Here is a 16,240-nt window from a genome sequence, read left to right as displayed (position 1 = left end):
GGTAGGCGAGGGACTGCAGAGCAGTTTTTAATCAGGGATCGTTTGAAAGTTACATTGGCAGCCACATCAGTGCGGCATTGAGGGCGGGATGGTAAACCGCCGTTTGATAGTGCGCCGCCTCTACGCTGCGACAGCCGCGCTCACAATTAAAGGGCCATTTTGAGCGGGCGCTAACTGCAGGGGTGGCACGCTGCCTTGTTTTCCACAGTCATATTGATCCTTGAGGACTGATGAATATACAAAAATGAGGATTAATGGTTATATACTGGTCCTGCAATGGAGCTTTGCACTATATATTGTAAACAGTTGACACTTATTTTGTCAATGCCTGCTATTGTTATCTGTTTAAGCGTGGAAGACGTCTATTGATAATAATCTGCACATTTGTTTGATGTTAAATTTTCATATCCGGGGGGAATGCCAGAAAAAGAGAGATTGACAACATTTTAATCTTAGTGATTGAATTATTCAATATTTGAGTGTAAATCAGAGCTGAGCAGTCCCCAAGCGACAAACATGCTGTGAAACACTCATGTCACTGCATGAGCCTACAGATTTTCACTGCAAAATGTTCTTCTTTGGATTTTCAAATATCCTGTTCATGCATCCGTTGTGTTACATACTAATATTTTAAGACAAAAAACAAGTCTTTTGAATTGCTTACAGGAGGCAGAACCTGTTAAACCGCTCAGGCTAACATGTGATGTTTGGGTTGTATTCTGATGACATCACGCTGAGAGGCATCACAGCATCAGAGGACGTTTATTGGACATTAAATCTCGGAAGTAGCTTTTTGCACTCTACCTGAAAATGGAGGCTTTTTCTCAGCCTCCCATGTAAAGAACATCTCCCCCTCCTCTTCTCTCGCCCCTGATTTGCCTTGACAGTTCCTCTCCCCCCCCCCTCACGCTCGTGTCCTCTCATCTTTCTCATGTTTACGGCCGGCGTTGCGCTTTCCCCGGTGCACTTCCTCAAAGTGGCTTCAATCCAAAAACATGATTAATAAATGATGCGGCGGGACGGGAGAAAAGAGCTTTGCCTCGCACCGGCCACCGGCCGTCGGCGGGGGCTTTGAGAAATCATCTCGTCGGGTTACCGGACAGTCTACGATGAGCAGAGACCCATAAATCTCCTCAGTAGCTGCATTTGTGTCCTGTAGATCAGCCATTATTGTCCGGCCCCTCTGTCAGCCCATCCATCCTTCTGCCATTTATCAAAAATGCATCCGGTACATGGAGTAGCAGGAGAGGCGAGATCGAGTTCTGCTGCCCTGTTTTCACGATGGTCAAGACGATACGAGGAGGAAGAAATTATTATTATTTTTTTCAAATTTGCAATAGAATTGTATTAGTGCTATTTTTCTATTATGTAACCCTCCTAAAAACATATAGAATAAAACATTTACTCTAGGTCTCCCTCACTGTCATACAAAACATATTTATAGTATTTGCAGCTCTGTGCCTAAGCATTTAAGCTCATTAATCAGACTTTGTCTTATATTGTCTACAGGTAAATAATATTTTCACTGTTAAAGTCAGGTTCAATCATTCATTAAATTCAGGTTCAATCTATCCTGAGATATTTACCCATAATGCATTAGTGGCTGTGATTCCTTACGCAGCTGTTAGCATAGCTGCACTCTCTTCTGTTGTGTTTCAACCTTTTCTCCACCAGCGTGCCAATTTAGAACTTTTGATCCCACTGTTGAGCTTTACCAAGTGATTCTAAGAACTCAACCCAGCATCACTTCCTGGCGAGGCTCACAGCATTTGCCTCAAAGAAAGCATTTTTTTTTCTTTTGTAAACCGTTCATGCAGATTTTAAATTTTTACATACAAAAATTTTACAATTTTTTAAATTGTAATCCAATAACACAGGCGCTAACCTGCAAATCCAGTGACCTCATATTATCATATGTTGCCAGCCAGCGTCTTCAAAGTTAACCTGTTTAACAGATGGGAACCTCTCTCCTCCAGTGAGAGGGGAGAAAGACATTGACTTCCCTGAACACTTGGCTCATTCTGACCCTTGACCCCGCAACCCTTGGGGTTAGAGGGAAGAGTGGCAGTTTAAACCCCTGCAGCTAGGAAACGGGCCATGAGAGCCTGGTCATCACTCTGTGGGCGATCAATAGCGTCCTCTCAGAAATGGAGGAGCCACTGAAAGCCCGGCCGTCTAAAGTTGGGTGCCGCTGGTGTTTGCTTTTCATGGACAATAAAATAGTTTAACTAAGTGTAAAGGGTGAGTTCATGTTTAAAACCACGCAATCATTTCAAAACATCAGTAACTGAGTAGCCAATGATAGATCTCCAAAAGCAAAAAATACAGTACATTTAACCTTCTGTTTATACCGTCCCTCAAAAATCAGTAATGCTAAAACTGATGCTTTGTTGTACATTGTGTTTGTTGGAATGGGAGGAAAACAGGGCAACTGCATCCATCCATCAGAATCAATCAGTTAAGAGCCGTGCTAACTCTCCAAAATTAATTAATCATGCAAATGGTGTCGATGATGGACTTTGCTCTATTTCTGCAGAGTTCATTGACAGGCTACTCTTAGTAAAGTGGCTTTTGCATAATCCGGGGCCCTCGGCTCCGAGGCTGCGATGGATCAAGAGCAGACGGTGCTGTAAGAGGCACTCGAGGGAGCCGTGAGGGGTGAGAGAAGTGGCGAGGAATGTGATGAAACCAGGCGACTGAAATCCTCTCCCCATCATTTTCCCCACAGTGGGATCCGCGTCCCACTGCGGAGTCCAGCAGGCGCACCAGGTTCAAGATCAGTGCAAATCAAAGTGTTATTCTTCCCTCCCGCCCTCACCCTTATGTTATGCTCCAGCGCCCCTTTACAGCGGTGCCACGCGGCTCCCCGTCCCGCCGCCGCGCTGCAGTTCAGAGGATAACGTCACGCTGTTTATTCTTTGAAATGCGGTTCTCCTGTGAGATGTCGAGAAAACACACTAACACCAACTGGCACTTAATTCTTCAGGCACCCCAGCGTTGCCAACTATGCAGCCAGCGGGGGGCGGCCAAGAGGGTGTGTTGTGTTGAAGGAGAAGAAGGTCAAGGGGGTGGGTGTGTGTGTCAGGGGGGCTTCCTGACAGGAAGTGAAGTTCAGTGGAGGCAGGGGGGGCTGGGGGGGATCAGACAGGAGGCTCCTTAAAGAAGAAAAAAGGCAAAAGTTTGAGTGGCTTTTAATTTGATTCCCTGATGTTTTGTGAGTCGGTTTTGGCTTCAAGTTTCGAGTTTTTTCTTTTCTTTTTTTTCATCACTATATATGTTTTCTCTAAATAATAAAAGTTCCCTGATGACAGGCGCTACTCATGCAGTGTTTTTCTAACCTGACAGGTCTCACATGAAAAGACCCTGGGATGTATGTCTTATGTTTCTTTTTGTTCTCTTTTTTTGCAAGGAGTAGAAAACCCCCAGCTTGTCATTTCTCTTCACAATAGAATGATTCACCAGCAACCTTCTTCCTTGGCGGAGATACTTAAAAAAAAATGCATAGATGGAGTCAATTGACATGTTTGTGTGTGAAGTTTTCAGCGAGGTGAATTGTCAGACTCGCTTTCCTGAAAACATGCTCACATTTAGTGATAACACCTGTCTTAGTCTGAATGGATCAGAAGCCGGCAGCTCCAAATCTGGAATGAATTGGCGTCCTATGTGAACACCTGTCATTGGGTGTCATATATATCACCTGTGCCACTGGTCTGAACAGTCAACATTTAGAGCATAAAGAAACAAAACAAAAAAAAAGGATGCTTACAATCTGCTCAATCAAAGATTACATTAACGGCATCTTCTTTCCAATTTTAAAGTTCAGAACTCAAATGTGACGCCTGCTCTACCTAAAAATCTTTGAAGTGTTGCCAATGGATTAGAATAGAATAGACAAGCTTTTATTGCCAGTATTCACACGTACAATCAGATTAGGTTAAATGCAGTGTGGGATTTTGCAATGATGCGACAACAACCTAAACTAAATGATTTCTAAATGCTGACTATAGAACATGCACCAAATACTTGAACTTCCAAAATGAATCTCGGGCAACATGAAACACCCTGCGAGCAGATTTAATCACGAAGTTGACTCGCACCAAAGGACAGAGAACAAATGTTTTTCTGAGTGCGGCTCCTTTGTTTGCGAACAGAACAGGTACGTTCTAAACTGATGAAACTGCCGTTGGATCAGGTAATTATTCCATTTGTCATTTTGCACTGAGCATCTGTTTAATTTGGAGCCGAAGCAGCTGCTCATGTGTTGCATTATTTGTCTGCGCGTACGCCAGTAAAATTCAGTGACAAAGTGGGCGAACCAGATGAAAATCTCTTAGGAAACATGATTTATATCTGAGATGGGAACTGAGAAGCGAGACGTGACGGCTGCGCTGCTGTAAATATACATTTTACGGCGCTTAAATGTACACTTTCCCAGTGCGGTGTATCTTTAACGCACACTCGTAGCATGTTTTTTTGGTTTGTCCGTTTGGTGCGCGGCGGCCCCGTACGCCGCTGCTCCCCTCCCCTGTTAGTGTAGCCATTAAAAAAAAGTACAGGTCCATGAAACTGTCGGAGACCCCCCAGTGTAAATATTTTGACGTCGGTAAATATTCCCCCAGTTGTGAATTTAATCGCGCAAACACCAACACGAGTGTCTGTTTTTCCTTAAGCAGATACCATCTGAGTTTGCACAGCATGTGCGAATGTGGAGAGCGGGAATGTGTGGAGCGCGGCCTCGCACACAGCCCTGCGTGCATGTATGTGTGTGCTTGTGGATTTCTTTCCCAGCCGCAGAAACAATAAGCGAGCAGCAACCTTCCCTACATCTGCAGCTGCTGGTCAGAATATATATATATATAAAAAGCAGAGAGCCATGGTTGTTTACAGTTTGTTGACATTTTGGTTTTCCCCGAGTACAAAAGGAAATGCGACTTCTGCCGCGAGAACTTTGCGTAAGTGCAGTGGGTTGCACCTGTTTTATTTTTTTCCACCCCTTGCGCCCCTGTTTACATGTGTGCAATCAAACAACCATATGTGTAACTGTTTAAAGAAGTGAAAATCAGCCGTGGCCTCTTTCATTTAGCTTCTGCCACTTTTGACACCAGGATTTATGCCTCTGTCGTCTCATCTGAGAGCCGTATCCCCGCAAGCCTTTCAAATCAACAAATACCTGTGATTATGAGTGATGCCACCGAAAAGCACAAGTGAAATATTTATTATTTCAGGAAAGTCGGCTCGTTTTTTTTCTTCTTCGTTCCCCCGTCTCCCGGTTCCTTTGGAAAATGTTTTCCTTGTGTTGTGGCGAGCCTGACGTTTTGAGCGGCGATTTTGTTCTGGAGGTCTGTGTTTCCTCACCGGTGGTAGTGGTGTATTTTGATGTTGATTATGGATAATCAGCTGTAATGACGGAAGTGCATGGCATGTGTGTTTAGACTCAATGCCATCGCCGTTGAGCGCAGACCAAACAGAGCTGTCTTATTGACTTTAGAGCGAAACGGGCATTTCCCAAAATAGGACGATTGGGGGTGCGGGGGGAAGGTTCAAAAAGAAAAGGAAGGAAAGGAAACCAAACCCCCTAAATCCTACCCTAACCCTCCCCCCCCCAACCAACCCGCTACCTTTTATCAAACGGTGGCAAACTGTCCAATCGGGATGAGAGAGGCAGCGCTCTCTCTCTCTCTCTCTCTCTCTCTCTCTCTCTCTCTCTCTCTCGCTGCTCCTGAGGTCAGGTTAAAGGTGAGGGGTCACAAATGGCTGCTTGTATCTGCTCATCAGGAGCGCCGTGGTCGTGGCCATAAAAGTTGTGACACCGCTGACCAGGGCGGCCGAAATCCAATATTCTATCACTGACCTGTCCCGCTCTCCGAGCGATGTCCCTCCGATCGGGGTCACTGCTTTTTTTTTTAATTCGAGCGGAGGAGCCGTCCCCTCGTCCATAATGACGCCATTAGTCTCCCTATCCCCTTTGTCCACATCGACCAAATGCCAATGGCCAGCGCGACGTTCCTCCATCCTAATTTGGGAGTGGCCGCCGACGCTTTTTCCGAGCACTTTTTTTTTTTTTTTTTTTTTTTTTCATTTCTGCTGAAATAGCTTCTTGTTTTACGCCACGTTCTGGGTTCCCCCGGCTTCAAAGTCTCAGGTATTCTGAAGAAATTCACGTTGGGAGAAATTTAATGCCGCCGGTTTCCTGCTTTCTCCCTGAGAGCGCCGCTCTATTTACGGTCTCACTTCCTGCCCTGTTTATTTGAAATCCAGCTCGCAGAGTTTGGCCCCGCTGCTCTGGAATATCCCCGCAGCCACAGCTAGCACTCATGTTTAATGTCCTTCAACTACAGTGCGGCGCTCAAACCAGAGGCCCCCAAGGCTACTCTCACACACTTCCTCTTCAGCAAACCTCAGCTGCAGACGTCCGCTGCCAGCGCTCCGGCTCCAAAACTCTGCTTCCAATCCCGAGCCCAGACTTTTATTCCCACTGTGCCCTCTTTATTTGCAGCGTATTGTAAACACGGTCAATGCCAATATGGTCCTGCAGGACAGAAAGCAGCTATGAGCTGAGGTTAAGCACCCGGGATGTTGTCTACGTGACTGGCAGTTGGTTCGAGGCATTTTACGGAGGCCTCCTCCTCCCGCCGTGATTGCTTCTGATGGTTCTGCGTTCGCTCTGCTGAAAGGGAGGCAAAGTGAAAATCGTCACATGTGAAATATGATTTTTGGTATGTGAGGTTTTATGTTTTTTCGGGGGTGGGGGGTTGAAAATGAATCTTTTCCTGTGCTGCTGTAGCGCTGATCCTTGTCCCTGTGGACTTGCTGGGTTTACCAAAAGCCCCAGTTTGTGCATAAACACACAGTTTCCTTTATCAGTGCAAGAGATTACAACGTCATGCGAATATCAGATTGTACACATCCACTGCCCAGCTCTAAAATCTCTGGTTTTGGGCCCGTTTTTCAAAATGCACTCTCATTTGCAAGCTCGAAACAATTGCGCATTTCCAATTTTCACACCTCCGCTCTTATTTTTTGTGACACATGTTAATAAAAGATGTAGAACCCGGTCTCGTGATTGATGACTCTCGCTAAAGCAGTAGTTTGGTCGCGCCGGCCTCCAACCTGAGGTTTCTCATGCATACTTCCCCGTCTCCCCCGAGAGGAAGAGGGGGATAAAGTGCCGCGAGGTTCAGACATGACCTTGTTGCTTTATTATTCTTTTGACGCTTGTGCTGAAGGTGTTGAAATATTGAACAGAGCATGAGAGATGATGACCGCTGAGTTTCCCTCCTCTGCTTGTCCCCCGTCGAAAGCGCCGGGCTTTTTAACGTGCGCACGCGGCTGCGGCTGGATTGTTTAGACTGACACCTTCAACCATAACGGTCGTCAAAGAGGAGGAAATTTGTGTGTTTACCCGTGATAAATGCACTCTCAACACAGCTCTTTCAGTCCCCTCCGCCCGTTTGCCCGCAGATTATGTCGAGGCCACGCTGATCAGAGCGGCCGCCGCTGCGCCTTTTTCAGATGAGGTTTCACGCGACACTGAGAGAACTGCAGCTTATAGGCCGAGCGTAAACAACCGGGCCGCTCGAGTGTACGACAAAGTCGCTGCCCTGTGTTGATAGGGTGGATAGAAAAGACAAATTTTGGCAGGTTTATAATGTAACAGATCTTTGGAATAATCAAATTGTTTCTATTTGTTGTCTTTAAACTGACTTTTATTTTTTTCTTTATTATTTTGTTGTACGTTCATTAGAATAATTTCTGCGACAGTGACAGTGGGGTTTGGTCTGCAGTTACGACAATTTATTTGCATAAGCTTTAGTGGAAGCAATCTTTTTTTATTCCTGGCATTGAGGTGGCATCGCATATTTCTCATTGTATGCTGATGTCAGTGATATTAAAATTATTGCCATTGATTTGTGATGGTTGCATTGTTTTTAGAAAATTTAACTTTTTTTAGAGGTGGCCATTAATTAATAATTTCAGATCAGAAATGAATCAAGATACACTTTTTTTATTTTATTATTATTATAATTATTATTATTATTATTATTATTATTATTATTTTTTTACATTAATAAAAACATTAATGTATCCAACCTGTCAGTGAACTCCTCAGAACTGAGATACATTTCTGTCAAGTCCTGAAAGTCATTTCTTTGGGATGTCACAGATTGACACCAAGCACTTTTCCCTGAGTTAACGTCAACATGCATGAGCATGGCTGCTTCACTGGTGTTCATAATGGGAAAACAAAATAAAAACACCATTAGACCTTGGAATTATGATGACTTTTTCAAAATCGTCTCCCATTTTCTTTAGAATGTCTTCATGTCTCTGTCCTCTAAGCAAATAAAAGGCTTTAATCATGTTTATCATGCAATTCAGGAATATAAACGCCGTGTACGAGTCATGTGGCAATTTTACCTTCTCACTTTGAAATTTTCTCTTGCTGAAATTTACTGTGTCTAACTGGATGAAGTCGTATGTAAACAGCCCTTGTGTCTTTGTGTGTTGACTTGCAGGAATGGCAGAACTCCATCCAGAAGAATGCTGGTCTGGCTTTCATCGAGTTGGTCAACGAAGGAAGGTAAGTTTCCTGACACACAAGTGTCCGCCTGCCTGAAGATGGCCTGTTTTATTTAGGTCCTTCCTCTCACAGAAGGCTTTCAGAGAGGATTGGGTAGAAGGTGAAATGTCCTCTGATCATTGGTTCCTCAGCCAAACTCGGGAAGTGACTCCAGATTTCCTGCTGTCCTTCTCTTCGTTTGTGCTGTTTCTTTTAGCCGCCAGTATTCATCTCTCATGTCCGCCTCCATGCTTTGGATTACGCTGTTTTTTTCTATTATGCAGACTTATTGACCTCCCAGTCTGAACTTAATAAGATTCTCTACCTCCAACATTGGTTTAACTTTGACTTAGAAGTCATCAATTATGGATGTAAAAGGGTCACACTTGCCATTATTGATCCGCTGCCTTAAGAATTGGCATAACCTAATCCACATAAATCCTATTAGAACCAGCACTATGGCCCTCTGAGTCCTCAGTGCAGATTGAGATGTATATTCAATTTTGCCATGAGCCACCATGAGACATTTTATAGTCACATCTGTAAGTTCTGCGTACACACATGGAATTGAATGTCTCATTTAGTTCAAATCATCCAGCAATGTCTTCGATAGTATATCATCTTAATCATTTTTGCTTTGTTGGTAGAACAAAGTGTTCAGAGATGCAAGTAAATAACTATAATTTGACAGTTTAATAAAAAAAAAGTACCCATTACTTTTTTTTGGCTTATTTATTTTGAACACATTAAGAAAAAAACAATAAATAAAAGACATTATCAAAAACCATGATGCCATTACAAGACATAAATACATAACAGTCATACACTAAGAAGGTCACAAATACACTAACATTTAACAAAAATAATTAAAAAAATGATTATGAAGTTGGTTAAGTACTATGGGTTCAAAAGGAATCAGAAATTTGTTCAACAAAACATTTAATAGTACATGGATAACACTTATTACTTATAGGTACAAGATTCCACCTCTCTCCACTTTTATTTGTAATAACCTTTTTCTCATTTAACATTTCAAAAAAGTTTAGTTAAAAATCTGTCCTCCACCGACACCAACTGATTCCTCTCCCTGTTAAAGACAACACCCCCAGACAGTCCTTGCTGCTATATTTTAGTTCCAAACATGTGAAGAGTCCAGTTTTCATCATTTTTAGCAGGAAGCTACAATTGGGCTTTTCCAGGGAGGCTGTAAACAGTGGGCTAAAACTGAAATCTGGTTTGGGAAGCTGCTCCACAGAAGTTCTGAAAACACTTGCACCTTTTAAACAAACATTTCTGAAGTGCAAAATGAAAACCGATTTGGCCCCTGTTCATTTCCGCAATGCCGGCACCCAAGCGGGTCAGACAGTCAAAAACAGACATTAAATAGACTCCCATGAGATATTACCCTTTAAATAAGTAAGTAACTGCTCAGTTAAAAATAAAAAAGCTCCATAAAGATGTCCCTGGACTGTTACAGTGTGAAGGCTGCAGACGGCCAGCGGCTGGGTTATTGATAGCGGGGCCTCGGCAGGGCCACGGAGGCTACGGAGGCCCCAGCACCTCCGCTCCCCTGCTGCCCTGCGCTGAAACAGCAGGCTTAGGTTACAGCCTCCACCGTCTCTCTGGCCCCGAGTCTGTTATTGTTCCACTTTGCACAGTCTCGACCTTTAGGGCTGTGGAGAGGATTCTTTGACCCAACACACACACACACACACACACACACACACACACACACACACACACACACACTACCCTGATGACACACAAAACGTGCATGTTTCATCCACGGTGATAAGATGTGGGAGACGCAAGCTACATGTGTAGCCACACGGGCTGAGATCCTCCCCGCCGTCTGATGTATATCATTAACAAGTCCATGAGCACGTGTGCATCCCTGTTGGAGAAGCACTCGTGCACGCTGTGGTTTGTCTCCAAATCAGATTTTCTGCTAATTTTCCAGCATTTTATGGGTATTACACGGCTGTGTGTTCTTTACGCTCGTGTTATCACAGTGCTGCCCAAATACTGCCAAGCCTGGGATACTAAGATGTCACTAAACGCTAGTCTGACACTTTCATCATTGTGTTCTAGGTGATATAACATCTATGCAGAGTATCTCACGTGGAAGGCTGAGCGGTGATAGCAGTGAATATGTATTTATGCAGCAACTGAGTGCGATGGTGACCATCTGTCTTCTCCCCAGGCTGCTGAGTCACACCATGAAGGATCACCTGGTCCGAGTGGCTAATGAAGCTGAATTCATCCTCAGCCGTCAGAGGGCCGAAGACATCCACAGGCACGCAGAGTTTGAGGTATGTGCATGACAATTAAAACCACTCTTTTTTTGGGGGGGGGGGGGAGGAAACCTTTGATACCACCATAAACCAATTTGTAAAGTCATCGAATTAGATTAGACACAACAATTCTTTCATTAAGCAGACCGAAAGTTGAACTCTGCAATGGTGATCTAGTTTCAACATGCCAATTTAAATAATCATTTCTTGATGCTTATTGAATGAATGATTATTGAAAGTCATGGAAAAGAAACAGGATTTTTCATATGTCATTTAAGCACTTAAATGAAAACATCAAAATTGTCCAACGAGTTAAAATGTGTAGACACAGCTTATATTTTAATGCATCAGATCCACAGAAATGCAATATGAGTGTTTTAGATAGAAAACTACAATGAAGCACACTTCCTTGTTTTATCAGTTTTTGCTGATAAAACTCAGCTGATAAATTATTTAAATTCAATGCTAATCAGATGTTCTGTCCAATAAGAGCGCTCGATAGCTCATCCAATCACTACTCCCTACTTGTCTGTCCAGTTTTAAGGACTGTCATACCAAAGCCCAAAGACAAATGTTTACCTTTCAAACACAACCCTTTTCTGAACGTGAAGACTCGCAGACACACACACACACACACACACACACACACACACAGAGAAAGTAGTTTGAAGCTGCACATCATGTTTGGCACGTATTGCAAACCAAACATTGTGTGGTGTTAATTTATTGCTATGCCTCTGAAATATAGCCTCCTTCCTCCCCCACCCCACCACTTCTCTGCACAAATGTTGCCTTTCACCTTGTAGCTGCCGGGCCGGCTCTCTCCGGACCCATGGGCACTGTTCGTTCCACCTTTTCACGGCCAACTCTGTGAAACTCTGCTTTCTAGATCTAACCAAAATGATTTCCTGTCCTGCTGAGATCCTGCCCATTATACCCCCGCTGGGACGGTGTTTGGCCAGTGGCAGGACATTCTCTCATTTCTCAGGATCCTGCTCGCACTAAAAGCTGCAGACAGACCTGAGATGTACTGGCTTGAAGGGCTGACTGAATAAGCCCACCACTGCACCTACACCTCCTTAAGCCTCCGGCCCCCCCGTCAACCTCTCTGCAGTAAAAACGCGTTGCCTTCAAGGGTTCAAGGAAGGGTCTCTCTTGCGCTTGCGTAAAGTAGAAGTCCCTGAAGGGTGTTGAAAGTCGATCAGAGGAACGAGGACACAAGTCTTATACATGAGGGTTCCGTTTGTGGTCGCAATATTTTTTGCTTTTCCCTCTGTGGTAGGATTCTTGGATGCCTTGACTTTTAATGGCACCCGGATCAGTCAGACTTCAACTCTGAAAACAGCGGTCATCCATCTAACCTCGATCCAGTGAAAAAACATTTTTACTCAGTGGTTATGTTGCATTAAATTCCATAGCCAAACATTTTCCTTTGAGTTGTGTGGATGCCAGGAGCCATGTTCCACTGACCTCCTTATGAGATTACTTGAATTCAGAGCAAGTTTCTAACAAAACAAATAATTGGTAATGAGTCAGTTTTAAAATTGCATAAATTGATACAATTAAATCGATTGTCAGCTTACAATAAATCTATAATTTTAAGGGAAAGAAACTGAGAAGAGTGTGTAGAGTAGAGAACTGGACATTGCATTAAGAGACAGTGTCAAATGCAAACAATATATTGTGTTACATTGAGGTTACAAACATGATGTCAGATTTCTCCACGAGCCTCCAGGTTCCATGCTAATAAGCAATTGCATGTGACAGTTGCAGATTAGTAACATTTTTTCCAATTCTATTCTACTATTTGTTCAACTGTGCCAGTCCTTGACGGGTCTGCAGTGTAGGCACAAAATAGTTGGAGCAGTATTTTGTGCAGGCCGATGGTGTTTCTCATTTCTAATTGAAGCAGCACTATGGCCATAACCTTCAATCAGCTCTATTTTTGTGCTCTCATTTGAAACTTTACCGTCTCGGTCCCGCTGCCGCCCTTGATCAGATATCCGGCGAGGCTCGTCCCAAACTATGTTTCACAATTGAATTCCCCACTTAAATGCAGTTGCTCCTCCGTGACCCCTGAGAAGAAGTGAAGCCCTGATAAGTCTTGCTCTGATATTGCTGTATTGATTTTTGCCTCCATACAAGCTCTGCTGGAGCCAACGGTTTCATTTTGCAGCGCCACAATAAAAATAACAGGCCAATGAAACATCCTCCCCAAGGGCAGGGCAGGGGAGTGGAGGGGAGGGGGAAGGTGGGTTTGGAAAAAAAAAATCGGCCATGTTCCAGGGTTTTGTTTTTGTTCCCTTAAGTGTTGTTCTATTGTATTGGGTTACAGTGACAGAAACGTTGGGTCACTGTTTTGTAAGTAATAAAAACTGGCATCTAAAGTGACTCATAGCATGTTCGCATGAGGTTTGCTCACATGCAATGCCAGTCACTTGTGCATAAACATTTTTTTTAAACTGTTCTGAATGTCACCCCAATTGTTGTACTTGAATATCAGTAACTACCACCAACTACCAAGGACAAACTATTATGACATGAATCCACAAGGTGTTTCTTGTCTCTTCAGAGTTTGTGTTCTTTGGCTAGCATAAAAATCCCTGTTTCTGTTTCTCTCCCACTGCCCCTTCTGCCTCACTCACAGTGTCAGTGGCCCTTGGTGGGACAGAATTGAGTTATCCTCGGCTCTGTGAGTAAGTTATTACAGTGAGCCGAGGGTGAAAGAGATGAAGATAACTATGGGGGGAAATCCAATTACCTTTTCGGGTTCTCTATCTGAAAGCATCCTTAATGCGAGGGAGATCTGCAGATCGGATGCTGCTGCCCGGCTCAGCAAGTGATAGACTCTGATATCTTCCAGAGAAGCAGGAAGGAAAGGGAGCTCAAGAGATAGAAAGGAGGAGAGAGAAATCGAAGTCTTTCTTTTTATGGTCTTGTCCATTAAGGATGAAATGTGGTGGGCTCAGGGGCACAAGGGCAGATAAGAAGGTCCAGATAGGGAAGTGTGAGCCAAGACCCAGTCATTTCTTTTCTTTCTCCCTCTTTCCCTCTTGCTTTTTTTTCTTTTAATACCCCACCCGCTGATTCATCCCCTGCTCTTATATGGAGTAATTGAATCGACTGTCTGAGAGATCCAGCGAAAAAGCCAGACGATAGTAGCTAATTAGTGCTCTGCTTGGCTGTCTTCTCTCTGCTGAGCTTGTAAAATGATCTCCCCCCCCCCTCCCCCCAGTTAATGCCATTAACATTGAGCTGACGCTCATTATGTCCTATTATCGTAGCACTATGCCATGAAAACCTGTGCATCCCCTCGCAGCAGCAGGAGTTAGGAGGAGGTTAGGGATGTGCTGTAGTTGTGTAAGTGAAGTTGGACCTATGTCAGGTCACTTACACCACCGCCACTGAAGCACAAACCCCTTTTTCCTTTTCCTTTGACATTTTCAAACAGCAGCTCAGCTGAACAGCATTGGTGAAACGATTAGTTGCAAGTCCCGAAAACAATCCCCGCCCACTGTGTGTTTACACCAAGTCATTTTTAGGCCACCTGCCTCAGGTCATTGACACGGACAACGTTGGAATCCTTGCACAGCAGCAAGCTCCATCTCTGGAGTCTCACCCATCCATCCTGCCGACTGCCAGCTGAAAGTGTTCCTCTTTGTTTGTTTTTAATTGGTCTTGCAGTTGTACTGGATACTATAAGCATTTTCGCATCGAAACAAGAGAAGAAGCTTTTCTTTGTAGTTTTCCCTTTTCTCCCAACTGGCTTTTGCAAGAGTTACATTAGAGCTGCTAGCGGTGGGGCAGATACATTCCTAATGTTACCCCTTGCGCCAGTTTTGATAGACTTTGAAAATGGGGGAAAAAAAAGTTGTGCCTTCTATTGACAAACTTTATATTTGTTCTTCAGCAGAAGGCTCTGTGACACAAATTTATAGGATTTAGGCTTCAAGGTACATTACAATAATAACTTTTTTTTTGTTAATATACCAATTCTTATTGTATTCAAGACACTGTGGATGGAACTAGGAGAGTATCCACATGAACCGTCGTCTCCATCCCTGTGTTGCTGACTTTCCTGGGTAATGAAGTCCCTAGGTACCTCCTCCAGAGCTACCATCATTACGCATGACCACTTGGCTTCTCCCTAGTGTCTTAAGTCAGCGCAAGGCTTTTTTTTTTTTTCCTTATTCCTTTTTTTTTATGTCACTGAATGGGAGCCCACATTTCAAAATTAATCTCATACAGGGCACCATTGTGTGGCCTTGAGATTCTGTTAACCATTTCATTCCAACAAAAATTGTTTTTTTTTTTTTTGAAAACCCAAGTTGATAGCCAACCGCCTTTATTTATCATATCAGGCTACACACGACCCAAATGAGGTGTATTTTTCATCCACGGGGCCTCCTTACCTTATTTCACCATTTTTCACAGCCAGACGACAGTTTAACACCTATGATTTTTCACGTGGCACGACCTTGAAGCCGCGCTGAAATCATCACGGAAAGGTGGCAGCGAAAGCAGAGTGATGGTACAAGGGGAGGATGCGGCTTTCTGGGGAATCCAGGTTTCCAGGTTGGAGAGATGAAGCCACTGCCTCCATTAAAAATCAGCCAGAGACGGTGTGAAGGGACGAGGAAGAGGAGGAAGAGGAACAACAGGGGGGAGGAGGGCACTTGATAAGTGTTGCGCCTGCGTTAACCTTGATGGCTGCTTGCTCTGGTCCCAGTGCCATCAGCGATCTGTTTCAACTGGATTAATTTTTTTCCCCCTCTGTGCTCCAGGGGGAGGAGGGAGGGGAAAAAAATCAATACTTGGGAGCACGCCATGACAGGGGCATCATTTCAAAATTGAAGTGGCTGTCAGCCATTGTCATTTGGTGACTTTTGTTCGCCATTGTACTTTTAAGCCCTCATTTTTCTCCCCCTCCTCTTCCCTTCACTCGCTCCTTGCCAGAGCCCATTGTCTGAATTCCCCCGGTGGCGTTTTATGTTGCAATTTGAAAACTCGAGGGCAGGAGATCAAGTGCGAGGGATTCTCTTTGAAACCAATTGGCGGGCCGGCGCAGCGTCGACTTTTGTTCAGCGACCCCCATCCTCCTTTCTCATTTCATCCCCTTGTCTCGGCAGACCTCCATTGTGTTGCGGCGGGAATTTATTTGTAGTGCATTTGCATCGGCTGATACTGAGACAAGGACGGAGGGCTGATGTCTCGCCTTCCGCTGGACAGTTCCCTCTGCCCGCTGGTAAATGAAACCCTCTGGGAGCGCTTGTCGGCGGATGTGAGAAATTGAAGAATTCTGGTGGAGCGACGGGCCCCAGTCTGGGCGAGCAGGGAGCCCTGATGTGCCGCCAGTGTCAAGGCATTGCAAATGAAGCGCTTTAAT

The 16,240-nt window shown here is 44.2% G+C and overlaps 1 protein-coding gene across 6 annotated transcripts in view; it reads left to right on the top strand.

The window, feature by feature from the left end:
- The window catches only part of lrba (LPS-responsive vesicle trafficking, beach and anchor containing), a 170,236-nt gene that overhangs the window by 54,865 nt on the left and 99,131 nt on the right, over positions 1-16,240 (top strand). For all 6 annotated transcript variants that reach the window (XM_076033131.1, XM_076033123.1, XM_076033097.1 and 3 more), the window contains exons 34-35: positions 8,517-8,581; positions 10,764-10,872. In XM_076033131.1, coding sequence (XP_075889246.1) covers positions 8,517-8,581; positions 10,764-10,872 — 174 coding nt within the window. The remainder of the gene's footprint in view (positions 1-8,516; positions 8,582-10,763; positions 10,873-16,240) is intronic.

The sequence above is a fragment of the Nelusetta ayraudi genome, unplaced genomic scaffold (assembly GCF_046127955.1).
Source record: "Nelusetta ayraudi isolate G7.1 ecotype Tasmania unplaced genomic scaffold, CSIRO-AGI_Nayr_v1 ptg000004l, whole genome shotgun sequence".
NCBI lineage: Eukaryota > Metazoa > Chordata > Actinopteri > Tetraodontiformes > Monacanthidae > Nelusetta > Nelusetta ayraudi.
This window is presented reverse-complemented; position numbering and strand designations above follow the sequence as displayed.